Below are 27,165 nucleotides of genomic sequence, written 5' to 3' on the forward strand. Positions count from 1 at the left end.
TGACGCCACGGTGCCCACAGAGCAGTGTGATCCTGGGAAAGAGCAAGGAAATGAGGATCTGTGTTTGTCTGGAGGAGAAAAGGTGGACAGACGGAGAGTAGATGTGGCTGGTCCCCAGCGCCCGGCATCACACAGAAGTCTTTCTGGCCTGTCACTCACCGTCAGCTCATATTAGACGCCGAGGGAAAACCCACTGGGATAGAGACAGGGATGAAAACTGCAGGATTGGAGGGAGACCAGGGAGCTAGAAAGTATGACAGAGACTGGAAGGGCCTGGAAAAATGATAAAACCCAAGAAATAATGGAACAACGGGGCAGAAAAATAAAACACGTGAGATAAATACAAATTCCTTGATATGGTGAGTGGTCAAAGAAGCATTTCCTTTTCAACAAATGTACAGTTACTAAAACAACTCACCAGGATGCAAAAATTATAACTTTCCAAAGCAGTATTTGATCAAAACACACATTTTTGAAAAGTGGACGTCCAGACGACTTCCAGCATGGTACTGCCTGGAAAAACCCATCACCTTTTCTTGGTTAATGAAGTTATTCAGTCATTTGGGTTGGCATCCACAAGTTGTCCATTGGCTTTATAGTCACGGTTTGGTACATTTTCAGCTTGTTTCAGTCAAGAGAAACCAAAAACAACTTCTTCTATAGTGAACAAAAGATGCTAAACATCTTCGGACAATTCTGGTTTTGTCCATTTTGGAGTTTTGAATCATTGTTTTGCTACATAACCTTAGTGTGTCCAAGTTTAAGACATGATTTTTTTCACTGTTAGACATCGTGGCTCATCATGGTTCTAGGCATTGAAGCAGCAAGCTAAACTGTCAATCTACCACCATGTTTGACAGTATGGAGTTTGATACGGTTTATTTTGTGCCAGAAGTTACAGGACAGGTTCCATTTTTCCTTGCTATGCTGCAGGATATTTTCTCAAAAGTCTAGAGGTTCCTCAGGATTTTTTTGGGAAGTGTTTGGTTAGCAGTGATTTTCACAATATAACTCTCTTCAATGGTTACCATTTTTGCCCACTTTCTCTCTAATAAGTTAATCCCTTTAGCACTTTATTTATGGTCCTTTTGGGACTTCTTGGATGAGTGGCTGGTGTGCTTTTGGAGTAACTTTGCTAGTTCTGCCTTTTGTTTGTGACTGTTTCTCATTTTTCCATTTATGGAGCCCCACAGACTTACAAATGGCTTCGTAATAGTTTCAAGATGAATCTCAGATCATTTCTAGAAAAATCTTGAAGATTTCTGAGTTTGGAAAAATAAAAATTTACTCAAAAACTAAAATTTTGAAATTAATCTCAGAGAATTTCTTGAAAAATCTTGAACATTTCAGAGTTTTATAAGTCAAAATGTATTCACTGAATTTCAAAAGTTGAATTGTTTTTTGCTTTTGAAACACAGAAAAGGTCCAAAGGTTGAAAGAGTTTTGAAACTCAGTGAAAAATGTTGTAGAAATTTTGAAAATTCCATATTCTGTAGAATGTTTTCGTCTTTAGAAACTCAAAATATTCCTACTTTTTTCTAGAAAAATTCTTAGATTAATCTCTAAATTTTTAAAGATTTTTCAAGAAACTTTCTCCAGAAAGTGATCTCTTGATTGTGTGAAATATGTGAAACAAAAAAAAGAAGGAAAAGCATCAACTCCGTAAGGATGCAGATAGTTTTTCATAGATGGAGAGATAAAGAGAACTGGGATTGAGTTAAAGGAGGAGGCGAAGGGCGGGAAAAAGGGGCGGTCGGCACGCGCTGATTGGAAAATCTCACATACGCGCACGCGCCAAATCCTGATGAGTTGTCGTTTACCGCGGGAACGGAGGGAGGGGTCTCCTCCTCGCGAGCCTTTTGTGTTTCGAACTCTCACATCTTTGCCTATCAATAATTGAGGCGCGCGCCAGAGAGCAGACGGAGCTTCCCCTCCCGCGCGCTGCTGCTATGAGTGCTGCTGTCCGCCCGCTCGGCGCGCGACTCTCCCTCTGTTTGTTCCGGAACAGGAGCCGCTGACAGGTGCGTCAGGAGGAGGAGACCAGGTGAGAGCGACCGGGACTGGACCGGAGCGAACACCAGCGAATCCATCCGGGTCGGAGTTTAACCGTTAACCGCAGCAGAACGGAGCGGCTCGCGCAGGTTTAAACTTCTGCTATTGTTGGGGCTTTTTTTTTCTTTTCCTTTTTTTTTTTTTCTTTCTGGTCCGGAATGTTGGTGCTGTGCCTGCTGAGTGCCGCCTGGCTCGCTGCTGGCCCGGTTCGGGCTCAGAATGAGACCGAACCCATCGTGTTGGAGGGGAAGTGCCTGGTGGTGTGCGACTCCAACCCGACCTCGGACCCGACGGGCACGGCGCTCGGCATCTCGGTGCGCTCCGGCAGCGCGAAGGTGGCTTTCTCCGCGGTCCGGAACACCAACCACGAACCGTCCGAGATGAGCAACCGAACCATGGTCATCTACTTTGACCGGGTGGGTCTAAAAGCATGTCGTATTATGGTTTTTTTTTTAACGGTACCGGGGGGTTGGCGTCAGCTGGTTTTGGGTCAGTTTACAGAGAAAATATGTTAAGTTTGGCTTAAATAACTAAATATTTATTATAATTATTAGATTTTTCTGTCTTACGTTGATCCGAAGCTGTTCCGATTTGTCTTTTCTCTTAAAACTCTAAATAAAATTTTAACTCTGCAGAAATGATGGCGATGCACATTTTTTTTGTCCACCTCATTTTTTTTAATTGAATAAAAAAATACAGTAAATATTTTTGTAGATGTCATGTGTTTATCTATAAATAAAGTCCAATTCTGTTAAAATTAAATTAAATCAGACCAGTTCTTTTTTCTTGTGTGGTAAACATGGTGAATTAATGATGGAATCTGCTAAATCGAGGGAATGTAAACTAATACAAAGTCTGATTATCTTTATTTTTGTTGTTTAGAAAACTGAATCCTTATTATTTCAGTTTTGTCAGCCTTTCCTTCTGGATATCATTCTTTAAATTGTTCCCAGTTTTGCTTATTCTGCCATAAAAGATGGAAAAACGATTAATTTTTCCCTTAAACAGCATCTCAGTCATCATTCGTAAAAGCAGACAGGCAGTTACAGAAATGAACGATCTATTATGATTTTTCTTTCTAAATTTTCCGTAAAGTTTATGAAAGAACGTAAAATTTGAGGTTATAGCCTCAGGAAACAGTTTTGGTTTAGAAACACTTGTGATCATCTACATTTTGAGATTTAAAGTGAGTTTTTCTTAAGTTGGGTTGAAAAAAATTCACTTTTTTCTTCTATTTTAAGTGGGTTTTTTTTACTCAAAATGTCATCATGTTCTCAAAAAACGTTTATTTTCACAGAAGCAATTTTATAATATGTTTTTTCTTTTCTTCCAGGTTTTAGTAAACGTTGGGAGGAATTTTGAGGAGGAACGAAGTAACTTCATCGCGCCGCGGAAAGGGATTTACAGTTTTAACTTCCATGTAGTCAAAGTCTACAACCGCCAAACCATACAGGTAGCTCTTTAATAAGTCTAAGTGTGTGTGTGTGTGTTACATGTGCTGTGCATCCGTTTATTTTCTCGTAAAAGTTTTACGAGAATCTGGTTGGAATCAGGAGAGCCGTGATGAACACGAATGGAAAAGCTGTTTTTTATCAGATTTTAGTTTAATCAGACATAAACATGAAATTTAATGTCAAAATATTTGTGTTTTGCACCTCCATAGATGCTCTCTTGATTCTTTTGATGTGTCAAAGCGCTAAAATTCATTTTTAGCCTTTGACGTGCTGCGCTAGAAACCACCCAGCAGAAATTACAATGCATCTCTCGCAAATTATATTGCAAGAAATGCAATACAAAGTGGTTTGACTTTATTATTAGGGACCTAAATGAATGAGCGGGCGATAATAAACTGGAATCCCCCAGTCATGACTGCTTGAGGTAATTAAGACTGTATGGATTGTGCAGAAAATGATGATTTCTGTCTCAATCTGCTGCTTAAATTTATTTAAAAGGGCAATTCAGTTTTACTTTTACTCAATCTCCTGCTTGGACGGCATCTCTCACTTCATTTTTTTGAATATTTAAGCGAGCAGAAATACTTCAGTTCTCGACATAAACTGAAATCGTGTCCGTCCAACGCGCGCCGCCCGTCATCCGTCCTGCACATCTGCTGCGCTGAAAACTCCCACCGCTTAATTGCCTGAGAGGCGGCCACCGTGGAGCGTTCAGGAGATGAGAGGCAGCGGGAGGAAGAGGAGAAGAGACGAGGAAGAATGGAGAGCAAACGTGGGGGGGGGAGCTACAGGAACCAAGATATTGGTTGAGCAAATAATTGGAGAAGATGGAAGAAGAAGGAGAAGGTTCAGAGAGGTTTCAAGAAGGCCACACATCTGGAGAAACCATTGATTAGCAGGTTTTGGATGTGGAGGGAAGAATAAACGGTTTTCTACCTGGATTTCTGGATGAAAATGTGAAAGGTTATAACAGCAAGCGGTTTTCCTACCAATTAAAACAAAAATGTTGCAAATGAAAGGTATCTGATCTACCTGCGATGTGACCCTTCAGCTCATATTTACTCTACTTCTGCACATCTTCCTTCAGATGCAACTGTTTTCATCTCCAGTGCCATGCCTCAAAAGACTGGAATAAATACATTCACTGACTTTAGATTTGATATTCTATAGGGCTGTCGCAATAAACAATACATCAATTAATCGCCTGACAAATTAAAACAAGCTCAATTTCCATTTGCACGATTTATTGTTTTCTCTTTTCTCCCTTTCTGCCAAAACTGGTCTTCAGTTTGGTGCTTTGATCTTAACTCGCTCTTTTTTGAAGGACGGTTTTCTTTCAAGACTTCATAATTCATTTTATTTGTTGTTTCTGTTATTTTATTTGTTTGTTTTTACATTTAAAAATGTCTTCCAGTTCCAGTGTTGAATGTTCAATAGAATTTAAAGCTTATTGGTCTTTGAGAATGTGCTCTTGCATTATTATGCCATTACTATAACATGACTTGGAAAAAGGTCTCAAAACAACAATGTTATCGTTTATTGCAATAACTTCTGGGACAATTTATCGTGAACCTAAATTTGTCGTGACAGGTCTAGTCTTCTATCAATTCAATAATTTCTTTAAATTGATTCCTTTTCTGATTCTGACCTCTTTAAAATAAAAATCTTTTCCAAGTATAACATTTATGATAAAGTTTTCACCAAAACTGCAGCATTGGGTTTTGAGATTAGACTTGGACTTAAAGTTTTATCATAGCATTTTGTGGTACTATTGTGATAATGATAAAAGTGACAATAAAAACAGTTTACTTTTGTAAATAACTGCATGGCACAACAATCATTGCTCCACAAACACAATGTTCTTGAACCATTTTAAAAGCGTAAAGTGGTCTATAGTGCACGGCGTAATAAAACGCTCTAGTCTCACGCTAGCGGAAGAAATGGCTCATGAATTTTACCAAACAGAGAAGAAAAATCCTCCAAACACTAGAAATCTGGACCTACTCCATTTCTGTTTACATTTCATGAAGCAGGAAGTTGCTCTCAGTGTTTTCTTTAGAGGTTTTCATGTCATATTCATTCAGTGGTTCTTGTTGCAGCGCCCCCACAGGCGAGGAGGGGAACAGGGTTTTCCAAGGATGACAATAAAAACAGTGCACCGTGTCAAACTGTGGTTCATTTGACTCTACAGTGAGAAAGAAAACTGCAGCAGCTGAAGATTAACAAGCGTTGCTATTTTGGTCCGAATTGAACCAAATCTGCCGGACTATCAGGCAAAAACACCCTTTATGTTGGTCAATCCACAAACCAGCTTCCTGTGACTTTTAAACACTTTATCTGATGGATTTAAGTTCAACTGAGTCTCTTTGACAACAGTATGTGCTGATGGAAGCAGCGGTACACTGATTGCAGTTTTTATTTTTTTGGCTGATAAACTATTATTAAAAAGCTGGTTTTATTTTCTTTGGCCAATATCAATTTATTTATTTTTTGGCTGGAAAGGCGCTACATATAGCATCTAAGTTAACAATTGGGTTAACTTAATGTCTGATTTCCAGACCAGAGGTAGATGAGATTGGTTTCTCATTGACCACTTGCGGATATCCCAAAATTAAGAAAATCAGACTTGACTTATTGGTGCACTTCTAGTTGAAAGCACTGCAAAAACCGGGCTTTGGTAGATTCTCTTACCACGGGAACAAAAAAGCGCTTTTTGGATGCTCCAGTCAAGCTGAAAACTTATTTGTTTGTAACTTACCACAGATATTTGACAAAACTAACTGAACCATCAGTGTCCACTAATCACCCTTATGGTTCAGCGATTAAAGGATTTCTTCTGAAATTAGATAAAACTGACTCAACATTTACTTTTTTTTCCTGGAAGGTTTTGTGGTGAATTGGGAATATTTTTGCAGATGTGTTGTAAATGCCGGCGCACTCGGCATTTACATCTCGTGTTAATGCTGGGTCTGAGTTTTAATTGGGAGTTTCAGGAGGAAACTTAAACGCCTCCCATCCTGGGGGCATTATGGATCTGAAGGAACTGCTTCTTCATACACCGCCCTCATAATAACAGCGTTTACAGAAGGTCATTCTGTTGGGACTGTAACATCATTACATGTAAACAATGAAGCTCTACATCTCTCCCAAAAACCAGCGAAATGATTGTGGTTTCTATTATTCCCTCTATAATTCACATGCTACTTCATTCTGATGTGGTTTCTGAGTGGGCCAAACAAAGCATGCTTTCTGTAAAATGTCAGAAATATTAAGTTGTATTCATGTGTTTTCAGTTGTTAAAACAGTCTAGAAATTAAAACAAACTTAATTTCCATTTGCATAATTATTTGATTTTCTCTCTCCTCTCTTTCTACCAAAGAGTGGATGATTAAAGTCTTCAGGCTGGTGCTTTGGTCTCAATGAGGCCTTTTCAGGGACAATTTTGCTTACAGACATTTCATAATTCATTTTATTTGTTGTTTCTATTTATTTTGGATATTTAAAATGTCTTCCAGTTTTGATTAAATGTTTAGTAGAATTTAAAGTTTAGAATGTGTTTTTGCTTTGCTATGCCATTACGGTTATATTACTGAAAAATGGACAACAATGTTGTTGTTCATCACAATAACTTCCAGGACAATTTATTGTTCAGGAAAATTTGTTATTGTGACAGGATGATTGATCCTTGATTCCAATTTCTATTTTTTTTTTTCTGAAATCAGTTTTTTGCGTGGTCATCCATGCTACTAAATAAACTTTAGTGTGAACGGTTTATGACTTATGACTTCGAAGCGATCTGCAGAAGAAGAACATTGACGTCACACAGCAGCGCTCGGTACACGGACGTAGTAATGGACACCGCCGTTTACAGATCGATTTTAAAGTTGTTGAGCGACGGGAGCTGACAATGTCGTCAAAAGATCGTAATAAGACTGACCTGGTGCGGTTCATAACAAGACGAAGGAAGCTCATGAAGACCAGGCTAACTGTCGACCCTGCTTGCTTCAGCCATTGTTTACGTCCCGATTTACTGCATCTAGTTTCTTCTAGAAGTTCAGCGATTTGCAGCTTTCTGGGTGATCACTGATTATTAAGAGTGACCAATTAAGAGTGACCTTTTCCTTTTGGTTTGAAAAGTCAGTAAAAATGGCAACAAAGTCAAGTTGACAGGTCAAGTTGGCAAGTCAGACTTCTGTGAGGTGTAAAGATTGGAATATGGCTGTTAAGACTTCCATGAAGGAGTTGTTAAAATGTTCCCATGCTTTTGACCATTTCTGTCATTTACTTTCCACTTCTTTTTGGTATTTTTTGTCCTCCTTCATAGCTAAAAATAGTTATCATTAGGATTGGATGATATGGCTGGAAAAAGTAACACGATATAAGCATTTTGTATAAGTCAATATCAATAGTTATTGATTGGTTTTGTTTTAAATATCTGAATTACTGACAAACTACTGGTGTGACTTTTCCTGATTTTATCCAGTTTTCACCCCACTACGTTGTAGCAAAACCTTAAAACTGCTGCTGCGCATGTTACTCAGCCGGTTGTTGCTAGGCAACCAAAGAGTGAGTGAGTTGTTGGGTAACCACTGATTTGATTCCACCAATTGGTTAGCCGTGAGAAGCTAAAAGCCTTTCATCTGCCTACATCTCCCAGAATGCTGTGCGGTTCTGGTTCGGAGTTCAGTGAAAGTATTGAATATTCTATTGGACTCATTTTCTATTTCTTGGTGTAAGCGAGCGTCATCGTGCAACACACAGCCTTCGGGCCAGTCTCAGATGTTACAACGTTGCCATGTTTTCATGTTTATCCACGACTTTTAACGTTGATGAAAAAACGGCAAACAAAATCCTCTTTAATCCTGTTTGACTTTAGTTCTGCCTTTTGTAGGGGAAGAAGTGATGCGATAAAAGGTCAATAACAATTTTTGTTCATCCTAATGTTGAGATAAATATAGTTTATATAATATTTAGTACCTTTATTTTATGTCTAGTAATGTTTCTCTTAGAGATCCGATGAGATTCATGTTTCTATCTGAGATAATTTTGCGTTTCTTCGTGGATGGACTTATAGATCTATGCTGCTGCCTTTTATCTGCCAAACATCATAATATGGAGCCATACTTCCTGATCTCTGCAGAAAAGGTCATGGTGATCATACATAACATGTAAATTGATATTCATTGATGGCAACACTAATAAGAATCCAGGAGTGCAGAACAACGCTTCGGAAATTATCCCGAAAGGTCAAATATAAACTCTCACCTTTCGGTCATGTTCATTAGGTTCTTCTATTTTATTTTAATAAATCTATTTGTAAGTAAAACATGGTGGCTGAGTTGAGTGAAATTCTTTTGTCGGGAGATAAAGGCTCAAAATATATCAATGCAAAAGAAGAGCGTCTTTTAAATCACGTGTAGCAATTAGAGACAAATAACTATGATAATTATCTTATAAAAAACATTTCTCTGCACGGTTTGGAATGAGCGATAACGGAGAAGACGCTCTTTAATTTGCTTTCATCTCATTACTGGAGACAAGCTGTGCAGCTAACTAACTGCTGCTTATCTAAATGTATCCTCGGTCGAACCTTAAACCAGAATCTCTTCTCGGAATTGATTTATTTTCCTTGCCGGGACTTTATTTTTGCTGCCAAAAGAGACGTTAGTTCCCACAAGGTGTCTGCATGAACAGATTTATGTGAATTATGAGTAACGTAGACACACAAACAAACAGAGTACAAGCCAGATGCTTGGTTTGGTTTTTATCCAATAGATGTGTGTTCAGTTTGGCAGAACATTACAGAAGGTTGATTTTTGCTCATATGTGAAAAAGATTAGATGATGATGATGGTGGTGGGAATGTTTCTTTTTTTACATTTAATGTGTTTAATCCCATTAGGTATTATTTTCAGGCGGGAGGGAGCTGGTAGCTTTCTGCATGGTGTTTGAATTTTCTCTTCCATTTCAATTTTCAGTTCTTCATCTAAGGCTCGTCATTTTGGCCAACATTATGCTGTATTTTAGTAGGAATCGAATTCATTTAGTTTTTGGTATAGATGGAGAATAAATCAATATATTCTATATTGCGATAGACAAGAGATCAAAATCAATATATAATACTCCCGATAGAATATTCACTGAACTTTGATTCACACAAGCTTGGCAGTATTTATGACATCTAGAACAAAAAAACAAACAAATTATTAACTGATGGTAAAATCAACAATCCTGATGAAAGGACAGTTTTTGAGGTTTCAAATATTATTACTTGCAATTTATGGTGACGGTAAATGAAACATCACGATAAATGATAAACTATACGATAAATGCCCACCCCCTCATATTGGGATAATTTTAATCCTCCTATTGTTTATAATTTATTTTTTTGTAATTTAATTATTTTACTATTTATTTTTGTTCTATTTCTAATTTTGGATTTCATTGCCAGCAGCAATTATTTCTGTATTGATTAGTTTTCCATAATTAAGCGGCTCTAATTTGACCTAACATGCGATTTAAAATGCGACTCTGTTTGACAACAAAGTGAAGCATTTCTTCTGGGTTGTGTCTTTAATTTGGGTCACACAACCCAAATTAAACACAGGAGACGATTTTTGATTTCTGGCCACAAGAAGCTTTCCCTTGGGCGTCACCGTGGCAACCACTGACTCGGCGACCGGTGACTCAGCAGACTCGCTGGTTGTTGTTATTGCTTAGCATTAATCCAACTGACAAAAGTTTAAATTTAAGATTGAACAACCTGGCTGATGGGCAGCTTTCTGCAGAACCTGGTGACTGATTAACAGCACTGATTATTTGTACTGTTAATCAGAACCAAGAACCAATCAGTTACGCTTTTTTTTAGGGATGCACCGATATAAAAATTTAGACCAGTATTGATCTCCGACATTAATATTGATATGGCTGACTATGGAGGGCCAACGGGACAAAATTAAACGGATACATCATTAAATAAATCTATTATAATAAACCTTTAACTGCATGTTTAGATAATTTATTACATGTCCTGTAAGTAATTAAAATTCAATCTTGAAATATTTTTTTTATCAAACTCTCCAATAAAAGTTGAGGGGCTAGTCGTCCAAATCAGCTGTCTATTAAATAAAGTATTTAAACATCATGGTCCATTTAATCAATGATGTATTTAATTTTGTCACTTTTGGTTCTCCATACATAACCAGTATTTTTGATATTATGTACATTTCCCTAGACTTTCGACAACCACACCGGTAATGTTGCTTCTTTGCTCAGTTTTACTTTCCAACATTAATGCAGATGTACTGTACAGCCCTACTATTTTATTAGTAAATCAAAACTATTTGTCAGCAGTATATTTTATTTGAACCATTGCTTCTCAGTGTGTTTAGTTTTTTAGAAAGGAGGGCTGCTTGTTACTACTGTTTTAAACTGGGATGATGGCGTCTATTACAATTACCTCCATTTTGACAACAAAATGTAGTTTTTATCATTGTGGCCTGTAGAGTTCAACCAACTGGACTAATACATTTGATATTCAAAACATCAATGTCTAACATCTGTAATACAATAGCCAACCAAATATTACAGCCAAGTAGTCCTTTAAATTAGTAATATTTATTATTTTACCATTCATTTCAAGATGTGGACATTTCTTTAACAGTCATGTTGCAGATGTTGTCGATCGCCATTCTGGTAGCCATGTTTTGTTTAAAAGTGTTTTCTGCCTCTGTGGTGCATTGAATCGTGAGTCATCAGTGGCTGCAGCACTGAGGCAAAATCTGTTGCTTTGGGAATTTTTTTTTTTTTTTTTTTTTTTGCACTTTGTATTTGCAAAAAGTGAAATATCTGAATATCGGATATTTATATCGTATCGGAAATGAAAACAGTGGATGGGTGCATCTCTAGTTGTGGAACCAAATTATGGTTTGTGTTGAATATTAAAAACAGATTTTTCAGTTGAAGAAGACTACATGTCATGTTTCCCTGTTTAAATGAAGGAAACTTTGATATTTTATTTATTTATTTTTTTTCTGGAAGCAGAACCTGAGACAAACTGTTGGCTTGGATCCAGGAGGTTGTTCCATCAGACCAATAAGAATGACTTCTTTGCATCCTCCAGAGGGCAGAGAGCCTTACTGCAGAGGGACATTGTTATTAACAGCAACAGCCTCCAACATATGGAGGACAGTCTAAAACTGGAGAAAGTGTTGTTTGATTGGACCAGCTGTGCTTTGGCAGAGACTGTCCTCACTGTGTTCTCATTTCACAAAACCAGAATAAAATTCCCAAAATTCTCAACCCATTTTCTCCATTGTCAAAGTATAAATGCAGAAGTTTCACTGCAGATACTTCTAAAAAAGGAGAAATGAGTGGTGGGATCGTTTGTATGGTAAATACAACATGATATTGATATATTTAGTTTCTGGTTTTGTGATTTTTATTTTTTTATTAGCTCATATGTAAATAAAGACAGTTGATCCTGTCTTTACCAAGTGTTGGGTTGTTGATGGTCGACTCCCCCTAGTGGTCTGGAGGACTCGCATTTTATGGAGCGAGTTTGCAGAGTTTCATAGTTGCTGCTTTTGTCGTTTGCAGCATTTTCCCTTCTATTTTCTGTGGTTGCATCATTTTACTGTTGCTTTTCTTTTTTTGAGTTTCTTTTGGATTTTGCATTATTCATGTGTTTGCATCTCTCGACCTTCGTATCTTAAATGTAATCTAACAAAGATCATATGTGGGGTTCCTCAAGGCTCCATTTTCAGACCACTTTTAATTAGATATCTACATGCTCCCCTTGGCTAAGACTGCAGGGTATTTCAAAGAAGTACTCCGTTATGTATCTTGAGTAGTCCATTTGTGGATGTGGGAGAATTTCCTCCTGAATTTCTTTTATTTCTTTCTATGTATTTAATGCAAAAAACGTTACTGTTGTTTTATGCTTTGCTTGAATGGACAAATATATCGTTATTAACATCGGTTTTGGACGATGCAGTTGTTTTTTTTTTTGCCATACTGGTATCGGTCATAAGTAGAACCAGACTGATATTGATAACCAGCGTTGATGTCCACTTTGTTGCCGTTTGGGAGTTGGTGCTGTGGTGTTTGTGATGTGACAGAGATTGATGGAGTTGCAGGCTTGTGGGGGTTTTAGCTGAAGCAGAGAGGTCATGTCTGCAGTGTGGTTGTTTTTTAATGGCGTCTAAACATCAGGTAATAATGTTTGATATCTTTAATTATCAGTTATCGGCCAGAAAAGCAATAGCATTTATCTTTAAATTGTTCTTAAGTGTTTCCTGCATCGTTTCTGTAGTTTCTTCACATCAGTATTTGTTTTCCCCAGAAGGTTTCACTCTTATTTTTAAATGTATCTATTTTTTTTTTTTTATGTTTACTCTTTGGTCACTTTCTCTGTACTTTTTTATTCCTACATCAGAGGTAAAGAACGTCTCCCTTTGAAGGAGTCCATTGTCTTTAGTCCTGGTTTTGTGGAGACAAAAGATTTTAAGGAAAACTGCTCAGAAAGGAAAGTGGAGAATCTAAAGGAGAAATATGTGGATCTGAAAAGAGATGATTTGGAAATGAAGGCGAGAAGACAGGTTGTGAAATGCGAAACCAGAAAAGCATTACTGTCACGTCAAAATCTGGACAGGAAGTCGTGATGCAACAGGATGTCATTAAGCATTAAGTGCTGCACCGAGATGTCAGATTTTTCTCTTTAGTACATTTTGAATTTTTCTCCACGTCCTTCTGCCTTTTGTCACTCTCCTTATTGCCCCATCCTCTTCTTCTTTCTCTTTTTTCTGTTACTCGGCCTTTTCCAATAATGAATGCAGATGAATTGCAGTGCCTCACGTTCATCCTTTTTTTATTTTTATGGTGGTAATTTTAGATTATCTGTGCCTCTGCGTGTTGGAGAGGAGGTAAACAATCACAATGTGGGGTTGATTCATGCAGGCGATGACCACAGTTTCATGGTTTTATTGCTGCTATACATCACTGCCATAACCTCACACACTCACCCCGAGCAGCCGTGGGTGTGTGTGTTGAGAAAACACGGGTGAATCAGAACTTTGTGGAGCAGGTTATGGTTTGGATCATGGAGATTTTACACCGCCTGTTACAGCTAACCTTTGCGATTTGAATCGACTCGAACTGGAAATGTCAACGAGAAACATGTTAGTGGATAATAACAGCCTGCAATTTCAAACCGGATCGTTGTTGGTGCTGAACAGCATCTGTGTTTCCATGTGAAGTTATGTTGGCGTTATTGACCCGGCAACGACTCGTCAGCCAGAGAGAATGGACTAAATGTTTGGGCTGTGTGAAGACGGTATGTTTCTTTGGCTTCCAGATCTTAAAAGTTGTTTAAAATGTTAAATTAAAACGATCCCTGTGGATTCACGACCATCTAACAAGCTAATTAGTTCGTTTCTGCCTTTGTTTTAAAATACACACTTTAACTTTAAAGGACGCTTATATGTCGTTTTCACAAATATGGGACAACATTCATGCTCAACTTTTTTTCGTTTCTTGGACAAAACGATCAAAAATAAGTATTACAGATATGTTGGTGTGCTTGATAAAAATATTACTTTGGTTTGATAGTGATTTAATAACAATAAAGAGTAAAATCTCTGATTTTGTATCTGTTTTTAACTTTAAGCGTTTACTCCCCAGAAGACATTTTGCTTGACAGTCATTTTGAGTATTTACTCATCCATTCGACTTAATCGTTAATATATCTATACTTTTATTTTATTTTGGCTTCTTTTGATCTTCTAGTCATGTCAACAATTTTCTTGTCATTTTGATGAAGTAACTGAAGTTCAGTTACTTCTTCATTTCACTTTTATGTCATCTTACTGAGTATTTTCACATATGTTCAACTTTTAGTTTTTCAGCTATGTTCTTGTAATTTCAACTTTTTTCTCATCATTTTGACTCTTCATTTTAACCTTTTTCTCTTGTAATTCCAACTTGTCCAGTCATTTTAACTTTTTTTCTCTTCTTTTTGAATTTTATTCTCACCATTTCCACGTTTTTTTCTCATATCAATTATTTTATGATAATTTTAAACTTCTCCTAATTTCCAAGTAAGCAACAGGAAAATGTTTCCTCCTATTTTTTTTCTAACTGACTAATACTAGTAGTCAAAAAAGTGAAAATCAATGATCAAGTTGTACCGAACAAGTTTGTTGATTTGCAGGTATTACAAAGACAGAAACTTGCAAAAAGAGCCTAAATTTTACAAAAACTAAAATCAGAAATCTGGAAGTTTGGACATTTTGATAAACTTTTGTTTTGCTTGAGACATCTGATCCTCATTTAGATTTAAATCTGGGTTTGTGTGTTTTCCAGTGTATGCAGCGCTGCTTCGACACACTTTGCTAAAGCCAGAAAGCCATTATTTAGGATAAGAGTTTTAAACATTTAACGCCTGAACAGCGTTTCTAACCCAAACCTCAGAGAGCTGGTGTTTGAGGTTTGATTTCCACCTGAGTGACCCGGACGCAGGTGTGTCTGAGCGTTGTGGGACGCAGTTCTCTGCCATCTCTGTCTGGAAGCAGTTTTTGCACTTTGGACAGAAACCATGTCCCAATCTCCCTCAGCCTGTTGTTTCCACTGCGCCACTTTTGTTTTTTACTGCTGCTTTCTTTTTTTTTTTTTACCTGCCTCTGTATCTGTTTCTGTCATTCAAACCAAAGACTTTTCTTTTCGGGGGGAAAAAAAAATGCTAGTTTTGATTTAATAATAAATCTCACAGCATAATTGCCATATTTTCAACTCTAAAATGTCTGTGATTACAAAACGTGTTCAGATCAATTTTGTGTTGCATGAAGATGGAGTAAAACTCTGTCTCTGTCTCTTGGTGGGACATTAGTCCTTCAGTTGTTATTCAGGTGACAGAAGACTGAATTTTTAACTGTCTTTATGTGGCTCTGAAGGTTCAGGTCTGAGTCCATCGCTATATTTGGACATAAATGTGTTTATAAAGTTTAAATTAATTGGTGAAACAACCTTATGGTCAGGTTTGTACATTATTTACTGGATTTTTGTTTTGTATCTTCTTTAAACTGTACATCACATCTTCATCCTTCTTCCGTAGCTGTAGTTGTTTTACAACAAAAATTGAAAAAACTAATTTTTTTGTTTTTGTCACAAGTCGTGACAAAAACAACTTGTGACCATTTAGCCTTATTGTGGAATAAAATTTAGAATAATAAGAATTCAGATTTATTGGGACAACAATAAACTGATTGTTTCCAAAATCTCAAAACTGACGTTTAGATTTTAAACAATATTCCTCCCAAGATGGGCGTCACAAGAACAATGTGATGAAATTGTTTGAGAAACCACTAAATGCAATTATTGTGTACGATTAGAGGTGGGAAGAGCAGCCTGTTGACACAATAAATGGCACAAAGTGAAAACCTTCTCTTTATTATCTTTAGCTACATCTTTCCAGTAGCCATTAAGGTAACACTTTATTTGAAGGGGGGTGAATAAGACTGTCATAAAAATGACATAACACTGTCATAAACATGACATAACACCTGTCATAAACATGAATAAGCCTTCATGAATATTTATAACTGTTGTCATAAAGCGTCATTCGGTAAATTATGACACTTTTAATACAAAGTTGACATTATTCAAAATGTCTTTATTGACAACTTGACATTTCTTAACCAAGAAATCATTACTGATATAAATTTGTTATAAAAGTATTACTGATTGTACTTTAAAAATTAGGTAACTTTGTTATTAAAGATAAAGTTTAAACAGTAATGATTTATTGGTTAATGTCAAGTTGTCATAACAAAGACATTTTGAATAATGTCAACTTTGTATTAAAAATGTCATAATTTACCGAATGACGCTTTATGACAAGTCATAAATATTCATGAAGGTTTATTCATGTTTATGACATGTATTATGACAGTGTTATTCACCCCCTTCAAATAAAGTGTTACCGCCATGAACATTAAGTCTTAGGGTCCGTGGACGTGGATGCATGTTTTTGTATTTATTTTTTAAAACTTGTCTGATTTGGGATGACATAGCAGCAGGACTCAGCCTCCCTAAGTTTCAATTTCAACTTGTGCTTAAAGTGCAGATTATAAACTACACACCAACTTTTAAATGAACAGGGCAAGTAAAACTGGAGTTATGCTAAAATAATTAAACCATCTTTTTTTTCAGAATATGCTTAAACGTCTATCCTGTAAATATGAAAGGGAAAGTGCCAGTTTGAAATCCCTTTGCTGGAGGGAATCTGGCATATTGAACCGTGAAATTGGCAATAAAAATTGTCCACAGCTTGTTTCTGAAGAATGGGGGAAAGTTGCACATGTAGCAGCGCAAAAAGAGTAACAAGGAAATGGAGTAGAAACAAGAATGGAGTCCTGGGAAAAATGGTGAGATGGCGAAACTGACAACACATTTTTATTGTGGAGTGATTTGTGACATCCAGTTTGTGATTTTTGTGATATTTATTGGTTTTTGTTTTGTAGGTGAAGGATGAGCATTGGTAGTTCTTCTCACTGCCCAAAATACCTTTTTTTTTAATGTTTTGTTTTTGCCTCTGCAATAGTGAAGACAATTTACCACAATGCCAACAAAAATACAGCCAGCAGTAAGTTATTAGGGAGGAAATCCAAATGGACTGACCTTTGAAGTGGAAGATCTACGTGTCTGTAGAGTCGTTCCCCAGGATTCAGGACTACTGGAAACAAAATAATAATTTGTCTGCGTCCCTTCCTCACAAAGTCCCGTCATGTCATGGGTTCTGATCAATATTTTGGAACATCACCAGATGGAAAGAAGTGATCAACTGGACATGACAAGCTGTTAAGAGCCAGGCCTCTGATTGGTGGCATCCTCACTGCGTGCCAAGCTTATTTCCACCCCAGGAGTTTGAGGCCAGATTGTGGCAACTAAGGCAAAAACTGAAAGAACGGTACATGTGGGACAAGCCAACTAAATGGGGATGAAAATGTTTGTTTTGGCTGAGTCGAGCACTGGCTGCACCATCAGGTTTAGTATGCACACTGGCAAAACTCTTATGAAGGAGTCATGAACCTCATTCACACGCCTTCTCTTGGCACCATTTTTACATGGACAATTTTTATTCCAGTCCCAAAGTGTTCATGGAGACACACGAGGTCTCTGTGTGCCGCCACCCATCCTGCTTTCTCTGGAAACGGTAGCTAGAAGGGTGAAGGATGGAGAAGGACTGTCCACCCCCAGCTGTGACCTGCAATAAAAACATGGGAAGACCTTTCAGCCCAGCTTGACCCGAAAAACAAATCACTTGCACCAGACCTCTCTGCTGCACTTTCTGGACATTGCCACAGGAAATGCCTTCATCTTACACCGTGAGATGAACCCGGCCACGGCCTAACAAACACGACAAAGTGTCTAATGATGGAGGATGATGAGTGCTAAGTATCTACCAGCTATTCCAAGAGTTTGGAGCTTTTTGAACACCAAAAATCTGCAGGAAGCTTAACTCCTAACAGAAGACTGATCACCACACCCTTGATCCCAAAACATGCCATCCCATCCAGAAGATTTGCACAAAAATCCACATTTAGATCCAAATGCATTTTTTTTTTTGGTGAGTATAGTAACATAAATGGAGAAAAAAGTGAAACTATTTGACAGCAGCTTCAGAAATATTCTTCACACATCTGAAATGGTTTGTTCGTGGACGTCTACGTGACGTTACGTTAAAGGAAACATATACTTTGTAGTTGAAAAGCAACATTTTTTTGGCAAATTTATATCCTCCAATATTTTTCAGGCTTAAATGAATACATTTTCAAGATATTGAAGTGTCCTTTTTTTGGCCCTGACCTTTTTCTTTTTCTGTTCTGACAATTGGAAAAAAATAATTTAAGTGTAGGCTGAGTGTTTTTATCAGATTCATACACGAGCTGTTCAAAGCAGCACACACACACACACACACACACACACACACACACACACACGCACACACACACACTCATCCAGCCCGAGTGAGTCGCCAAGTTCAGTTTTCTATTAAGAGGAGTGCCAGGCCAAGAGCGCTCTTGACTCTGACAGGCTCTCCATCTCCTGCCCACACACACACACACACACACACACACACACACACACACACACACACACACACACACTGTTCTGACCATCAGGCCAAATGAGCTGGTTAAGTGTATAATTATGGGATGTTTATGACTTCGCTCCATCAGTTAGTGACAGTTTTACAATTGCGTATTTTCGTGGGGTGAAAGGAAATATTTTTACTAATTTGGCGCTCAGGTGAGAATTTGAGGGAAATTGGTTCTGCTGTAAAAGGCGTCATGTTTTCATTGATATAAAGAAGCCAGGAAAAAATCTACATCCTCAAACAACGTCATTCTTCGAGAAAGGAGTTTGATGTTTTTATCCTTGAACATGTAAGTGGACATAAAAGAGGGCGGCTTATTGAGTGCTTTTCAATAAATGTATACAAATAAAATGTTTTTATCATGACTGCGGTTATAAAACTGTCTGAGCTGCCTTTAAACTAAATCCACTCAACTATTATCCAAACATAAAGGCCAAATAAATTACAAACTTTTTCCAATAAATGTCTGAGACCAAAAAAAGCAATGAAGCAGCTTTGTCAAATGCTCACTAAACACAGTTTATAGCTTCCTATGCAGGGATTTCCTTGTATATTTCCTTTTATACTAAAGGAAATGCAACTATATCAAATTAAAATGGATTAAAAACGTTTTTGGCATCTGGACTTTGTCTTAAACATTTCAGCTCCCTTGATTTTTTATTTTTCAGTCATTCTGCTGTAGATTTGTCGCTGTGCTTGTGATCATTGTTCTGTTGATGACCCAGTTTGGAGCAAACCTCAGCCATCAAGACAGATGGTCTCCATTTTTACTCTACCATACTTTGATGTGCAGAAGAGTTCAGAAGTTGTTTTTAGTTGCTGCTGTTTGATATGACCTTTGGTATGAATCTGCTCCATATAATTAAACTGAACTGGACTGAGTAGCTGTGTTTCCATCAACGTATGTTGATGTACATTTTGAAGAATCGCAGTAGGAAAGGTTGACGGGAACAGCAACATTTGAAATAACTTGCTCAATTTCGCAAAAAAGTCGACACATCCTTCAGGTGGTTTTAGGCTTTTCTCAAAAAGAGTTAATCTGCTAAAGCAAAAATGGAAACGCGTTTCCCGAATGTGATGGTGGAAGGATCCCATCCCACCCGTACCTTACCAGAGGCAAAAAACTCAGAAAAAACTTGAAGTGCCAACCGGTGGCTGAGAGGAGGACTTTCTCCGCTTGAGATGCTGTCCATGCTAGTTTGCCATCTCCACACCTGGTTTTTTACTGCCCTCTGCCAACATCTGATGAAACTACGCTTTCCTTAGTCTGGTTGACTCGCGCCACACCAGTAGATGGAAACACCTAATTCATGATCAACTGGATGCTGCCAATGGCGCAAACCAAGAAGAAGAAGACAGGAAGTAGTTGGAGCAGTGGTTCTGAACCTTTTTTAAGATACCGAACCCACCAGTTTTATATGCGCATTTACTGAACCCTTCTGTAGTGATAAATAAAATGACCCCCCTCACCCCCCCCACCCCTTCCAAACCCTCCCTCAAATTCAAGACATAGAGGTGACCCAACTAGACTCTAGTTGGGTCACCCCAAGATCACTAAAGTCTTCTTAAAAGGTAAAGTCTCTGAGAACAGTTCTTCAAAATATTGTCAGTGGTTTCAGCACAGTTGAGCTGACTGTCCAGGAACGACCCAATTAAGGCATTTAAAATTTGCCAGTTTCAACAGGTTGGCCATCGAGAGAAACTGGAACCACTTTAAGGTCTTTAGGTGTTTAGATGATTTAATTAGCTCTACATTCTTAAGAGAATGAAAAAGTGATGATAAATAATAAAGACTTTGCGGTATTCTGATTTAGTAATGTAATTATATTAGTTGTGTTACCACCCCCAGGCCACTAGAGGCAGTATCAACCCTGAAAAGATGCGACTGAGGAGCAGATTTAGAAGTTCACCGAAAGCTACAGAATTTGGTAAAAACTGTGAGCTTTGCTGAAGTAAATAAAGRCACAAGTTCAAATCCATRCTGAGAGTGGAGCTCCTTCAATCAGGGCTCCTCCGCAGCTCTGATTGGCTAAGCAATGTAACTTGATCCTCTGCAGCAAGTGATGGCAAAGCGGGGCGTCATCACGACTTTTACACAAGTGTGTCTTTACCTCCGCGGCAGAGGCTCCGCCGAACCCCTGAGACCGACTCACCGAACCCCTGGGGTTCGATCGAACCCAGGTTAAGAACCACTGAGTTGGAGGATGACGGCGCTGCATGTTTTTCAATGACTTAAAGTTTGAACAACTTTTAAGTCATTATTTAGCTCATTTATTGGAAACGCATTTTGTCACAACTAGCAGAATTTTGACAAAGTTTTGTGCACATTTGTTATGGAAATGCAGTTACTGTGACGGGTGATTGGATGCAGCTGAAACGGGGGATGAGACGATGATTAGCAGCTGGAAAGGGGAGGGCCATATTATGAGTTTAAACTGCAGAAACGGAAAATTAAAGAAAACCGTAAACAAATAAAGACGAATCAAATCGAAACACAAACTAAACACAAGGCATAAAATATAAGAGCAGGATATAAAAATCAAAACAGAAAACAAATAACTTGTTTTTTTCTGTAACTCACTATGAAATTATCGAGTAAATTCTCTCCATTAACACCGATGTGTTGATTTATTTCTTTCATGCCTGCTTCATATGCAAACTTATTCTGATCCTTTGTGCTGGAGACGAAGCTTTGCCTCAATCCCCCAAAATCTGAGCTAGAGAACAAAAAAAAAATACAGCAGCTTCCTCTACTTCTGTACATTCTTGCAGAAACATGATTTGTACAACCGGCTGTAGAAATTAAGTACAAGAGAAACCGTGTTGTTCCCTTTTTCCCATCAGGAGGCTCAGCACCTTCTCGCAGGACGGCCTGTAATCCCACTCGGCTTATGAAATGCATTCCTGCATAAAAACGAGACGTTTCCCCAGCATTCGTTTCAGTTTGTTTTACTACTGCGCTGCTACCTGAGCCGGCACAAAACAATGTTGTTATTTAAAGTGAGGCATCAGAAGGGGAATCGAGTCCCGGGAGACGCCGTGTTTCTGTTGTAGCTCCAAAGAAGTGATGAAAGCTGCTGCCTGTTTAAAGAAGAGGGGAAACGTCTCTGACAGACGCTGCTTTCTGTACCAAGATGTTATTCCCTATTGAAATATTTGTTGAGTCAGACGCACTGCACGTCTTTTTCCTTTTCTCCGTCGTCGGCTCTGTGGGGTTTTGTTGAATTCAGGAGGAAGAAAGAGACCCTCCATCTTGGCAAATCTATTAATAATGTGCTGACTGTATAAAACTGCTGTTCCAAAATAATAACCACGTAATTATTGGATGTGTTGCATAAATGTAGAGCTAATTTATTTGATGTCACTGTTTGTAATAATCCCTGGTCTGCATGTGGACCAGTATTGTTAAAAATCCATTAATGTACTAAATTAGCCTGTCACAGTAAAAATATTTCTGCAAGATAAATTGTCCCAGAAGTTATCGCAATAAACGATAATATTGTTGTTTGGAGACCATTTTCCAGTAATATTATTATTATTAAGGCAAAAACACATTGGCAAAGATAAATAAACTTTAAATGAACATTTTAAACTGAACTGGAAGACATTTTAAATGTCCTGAAATAAACGGAAACATTAAATAAAATTAATTAGAAAGTCCAAGGCACCAGACTGAAGACTTTTATCCAGCTTTTGGTCAAAAGAGAGAAAAGAGACAATAAATCTCCCAAATGGAAATTATTGATCTGCTTGTTGTAATTTATCATGCGATCAATTGATTTCTTGCTGCCGTGGCAGGCCTGGTGCCACATTACAGCCTCTTTCCATTGTTTACAATCATGTAGAAAGAGAGTTTCTGTTTAATTTCAGAGTTTTTCAAGCTATAAATTAAAAATCTTATGTGTTTGGGCATCATTATGCCATTACCACAATATTACCTGAAAGTGGTCTCCAAACAACAATATTATAATTTATTGCGATAACTTCTGGGGCAATTTATTGTGACAGGCCTAAAATATCAAAGATAAATATTTGTGCTGACAAGTCTTTAAACTCCAGAAATGCTCCTTTATCACATCTTTAAAGGCCACATTTATTTCTGTAGCCTGACCCGGCTTGTGTTTGTCCTGGTCCAGGTGAGCCTGATGCACAACGGCTGGCCGGTGATCTCTGCGTTCGCCGGCGACCAGGATGTGACACGCGAAGCCGCCAGCAACGGCGTTCTGATCCAGATGGAGAAGGGCGACCGGGCCTACCTCAAACTGGAAAGAGGAAACCTGATGGGCGGATGGAAGTACTCCACCTTCTCCGGCTTCCTGGTGTTCCCGTTGTAGAGAGGAGGGAGGAAGAGCTGGGGATGGAAACAAAGGAGGAAGACGGAAAGTTCAGAAGCGGAGAGAAAAGGACAAATGAGCTGGAGGAGGAGAAGAGGGCGTGACAACGGACGATGATTTAAGATGAAGTTTGATTGTAGGAATTAAGAAAAGCCGGTACATGAGAGAAAATGGCCACCTTCTTCACTTCCTCCTTTCATCCATCCCTCCATCCATCCTTTTCCTCTCTCTGTTTTCTTTGTGGCTTGACTGCAGCTTTGGACAGCCAAAACTTTTTTTACTCTGCTGAAAAACGCAGCTGATCATCGTATCGTGGCAGATGTAAGAACCCCCTCTTTCCTCCTCACTCCTTCACCCAGCCATCCGTTCATCATCCCTTCATCCATCATACATCAACTCTGAAGAATGTTTCTCAAGGGAAAAACTCGCGTTTTTATGCAGCTCGTTATTTTTTATTTCTGTCATTTAGGGCAAGATTTGTTCTTGGTTTCATTTACAAAATGTAATTTTAAACACAAACGTCTGGAGACGCTGGTTTACTTTTTCAATATGATTATTGACTTTAATGTTACTGTAGTGAATTATCCCACATTTTCTCTTTTGTAACTTATCTCTAAGTCAGTATTTTCCTCCATATCACAGATGAAACCTTTTACATTTTAAATTCCTTCCAAGTTTATTATTATTAAAATTTAAGACCTTAATGAATTAAAATCTCTAAGATTTCTTAAGATCTAGTTGAACAACATTTCCACTGTAAACTTTATGAAAACACAATAAACACATTTTAACCAAAACTAATTTACCGTAATGAAGCAAAACATGAAAACTAAAATCCAAGACAAACGTAAATGTACAGAAGAAGATTAGGGCCACTGGGAAAAAAAATAAAACAAACAGTTCTGACTTTAATCTCAGAATCCTGAGATTAATGGCTCTAATCCTCTTCCGTATAAATGTAATTTAAAATACAGTATTTATTTATTTTAGAAAATAAACCCTGAGTAAGTAAACGTAGATCACGCTGTTAAAGCTTCGCTCTGGATGAGACTAAACGTAGATATTCTATGTTTCTCGGAGTTCGCTCTGTTTAATATAAGATGTTTTATGAATATATTTTACCGTATTGATGCTCGGTGAGCGAACACGTGTTGATACGTTTGCTGCTTTCCACTAAAATTCAGGAGCCAAGGAATGAATCAGTAAACGTAAAAATTTACATTTAGCTTTTTAGTAAACGTTAAAGTATTTTAACTCCAGGTTGTATGGAGGGCCAAACGTGAAAAGTATTTTTTGCCCTAACTAAACAAATTGTCCCAACCTTGATGAAAAACATTATTAGACGTTTTTAAATCACCAAAATGTTTGGAAAGTTAAATGTTTTAGTAAAAGTAGTTTTACTCCAAGATGACAAATAAAAATAATAGTTAAATTTATTTCATTCCTGTTTTGCATGTTGGCTACATATGTACAGACGTAAACAGTGTAGAAATTAAAGGTTGAATCAATTTATGATTAATTATATGGGTAAAATAATAAAGCTCATCTTACCGAGCTCCTAAGTTTTTAGACTCTTGTAACAAACAAAACAAACATTTTTTATTTCAACAAACACTCGTTACCCTTTTCTCGTCTCAATTTCTCATTTCTGTTGAGCTCAGGTGGAGTTTTGCTTATGCAACTCATTCCTGCTGCGGTTCTTCAGAAACAAACCCGCCCGTCTTTTGGACCCTCCTCTATGCTGCTTTCCATGACGTTCACATTTCATTGGGTTCATTTTCCCACCACATCCCCTCCCGACCCCAACAGGCCACCATTTTGTCCCTGGACCGCCGGTGTTTGTTCGCTTCGAAGCACGGACTGTCCTTCGCTTCTCTTCATGTCGGACTGTGACCTCTGAACCCTGCTACCATGGAACTTTAACAGTATATATATATTCACACACACACACACACACATATTACTATATCAAAGCCACTGTTTTTATTCTCCTGGTATTATGATGATAATAATGGTACTACTAGGTAATGAATTTGACTGATGACTATATTATCTGTATTTCCGTACTTGAGTGTTATATAAAAGAGAAACTGAAACCTAATATTGATTGTGTGGAAAAATCTGAAGCTGCCATTCTGCTGATTAAAAACATGCTTCTTGTTTTTGTTTTGTGTCGAACAAATTGTGGCTAAACAGCTAAAACTACTACTTCTATAGAAAATGATAGCGTAAAAGGACTATTATTATTATTATTGACTGTAAAAAGATCATATTTAGACTTTGCAATTATTGTTTATTAATTGAATCAATTTATGAAGTTTTTTTTATTTGCTTTGAAGAACTCAATAAAATGAAATTGTACTTTTATTTTTCTTAAACCAAACATGCGTCTGTCCTGGTAGTTTGTTAAAACGCCCAGAAACCTGCACGCAGAAGGAGGTTTTTCTGGTTTTTTGTCGTTTTTACGTTGTTTCTGTTAAACCCGTCAGTTTGTCTGCAGCCTTCCTCTGGCCCCCCTCAGCTCTTTCTCTCCTGTTCGTTTGTTTTCCGCGTTGTTTGGAAAGCTCACACCTGCTTCGTGTTCCTCCGTCTCCACTCTGTTGGGTTTTTTAAAGGTTTTGTGGATCGTTTCTCTCCAGACTTTAATGAGCTCCGGGGGGAAAATTATTGCTGGAATAACAAGCAAACATTAGCTCCCACTACGCTTACGCGTCTCGTCTTGTTCAGTTGGATTTTATTTTATTTCCCTCAGTCTCGTTTTTCCGTCGCTTTCTTGTCGTTTCTGTATTTGCGCTTTGCGAGTCTGACCTCTTTGACTTCCTGTCCTGATGTCAGTATTTTTCAGGACTACGTATGCAAACGTAATTTGTATTTACAGACTGTTCCTTATCCTTTCATTTCTTCCTACCGTCTTTCCATCCTTTTCCTATCTCTTATTCATTTGTTTTTCCTTTCCTTTCTTGTGTCCTGGTTTCTTTCCTTCCATGGTTTCAGTCTTTCTTAATTTTTTTCCCCCGTTTCAGCATTTATCGCTAATTCATAACAAATATCACCATAAAGATATTTTGTTAGCCTTCACAATTCTGCCTGATTCTCATCTGAGATTTCTCCCATAGAGCTGGATTGTCTCCTGCAGGATTTCTTTTGGGCCAGTCGGTGAACACAAGTTGTGAACGATGACATCAGTTTTCTGTACCGTTTTAGAATAAATGTAGTTTTATCAGTGAAGTACGTGAACAAAGTCGTACAGTCCGTGTTACGCTTTAAAATATTGAATTAACATTAACGGCCATTTTGTTCGGATCTCTCTCCGCAGTGGAGGTTGGTTGTTTGTAGTGATGGAGTATTGGGGCCAAACTAACAATAAATAAATGAAATAATGAGAACTAAGTTATAAAATAACGAGGATATTCATGATATAAGAATAATGAAAAAAGTAGGCCAGTTATGCATATCTTTGCATCCTCCGTTTCTTTTTTGTTTTCCCATATTTATTCCCCTTTAGCTACTTATATTGTCTCTTAAAGAAAATATCAAAGCACTTTTTAGCAGCCACTTTCTTAGTGTTTTTTTTATTCTGTCAATATTTGCCAAGTAAATCTAAAATTGGGTGTTTGCTGTGACTTATAATTGTTGGCTGCTTCATACATTTTAAAACACAAGGGTAGTGGTTCTTAACCTTTTTTGAGGTACMGAACCCCCCAGTTGCATATGTGCACTCACCGAACCCTTCTTATTCCAACCCACCCCAAAAATACTTTGCCGTATTCCGATTTAGTAATGTAATTATATTAGCTGTGTTACCACCCCACACCACTAGAGGCACTAGCAAACCCGAAAAGATGTGACTAAGGAGCAGATTTAGACTATAGAATTTGGTCAAAACTGAGCTTTGCTGAAGTAATTAAAGACACAAGTTCAAATCCTTCCTGCTGAGTGGAGCTCCTTCAATCAGGGCTCCTCTGCAGCTCTGATTGGCTAAGCAACGTAACGTGATCCTCTGATTGGCTAAGCAATGTAACGTGATCCTCTGATTGGCTAAGCAACGTAACGTGATCCTCTGATTGGCTAAGCAACGTAACGTGATCCTCTGATTGGCTAAGCAATGTAACGTGATCCTCTGATTGGCTAAGCAATGTAACGTGATCCTCTGATTGGCTAAGCAATGTAAC

The 27,165-nt window shown here is 37.8% G+C and overlaps 1 protein-coding gene across 1 annotated transcript; it reads left to right on the forward strand.

The window, feature by feature from the left end:
- Positions 1-1,845: 1,845 nt before the first annotated feature.
- On the forward strand, positions 1,846-23,089 carry cbln1 (cerebellin 1 precursor). Its single transcript, XM_008412536.2, has 3 exons — positions 1,846-2,468; positions 3,386-3,505; positions 22,796-23,089. The coding sequence occupies exons 1-3, from the start codon at positions 2,211-2,213 to the stop codon at positions 22,991-22,993; spliced, it is 576 nt and encodes a 191-aa protein (XP_008410758.1). The 5' UTR covers positions 1,846-2,210; the 3' UTR covers positions 22,994-23,089.
- Positions 23,090-27,165: the final 4,076 nt, after the last annotated feature.

The sequence above is a fragment of the Poecilia reticulata genome, linkage group LG6 (assembly GCF_000633615.1).
Source record: "Poecilia reticulata strain Guanapo linkage group LG6, Guppy_female_1.0+MT, whole genome shotgun sequence".
NCBI classification, from domain to species: domain Eukaryota; kingdom Metazoa; phylum Chordata; class Actinopteri; order Cyprinodontiformes; family Poeciliidae; genus Poecilia; species Poecilia reticulata.

Excerpts from the sequence above, each read along its gene's own strand:
- cbln1 (XM_008412536.2), top strand. The coding sequence starts at position 2,211 with ATGTTGGTGCTGTGCCTGCTGAGTGCCGCCTGGCTCGCTGCTGGCCCG. Across the intron at positions 2,469-3,385 it reads TGGTCATCTACTTTGACCGG|GTTTTAGTAAACGTTGGGAG; the intron begins GTGGGTCTAAAA and ends CTTTTCTTCCAG. Across the intron at positions 3,506-22,795 it reads ACAACCGCCAAACCATACAG|GTGAGCCTGATGCACAACGG; the intron begins GTAGCTCTTTAA and ends GTCCTGGTCCAG.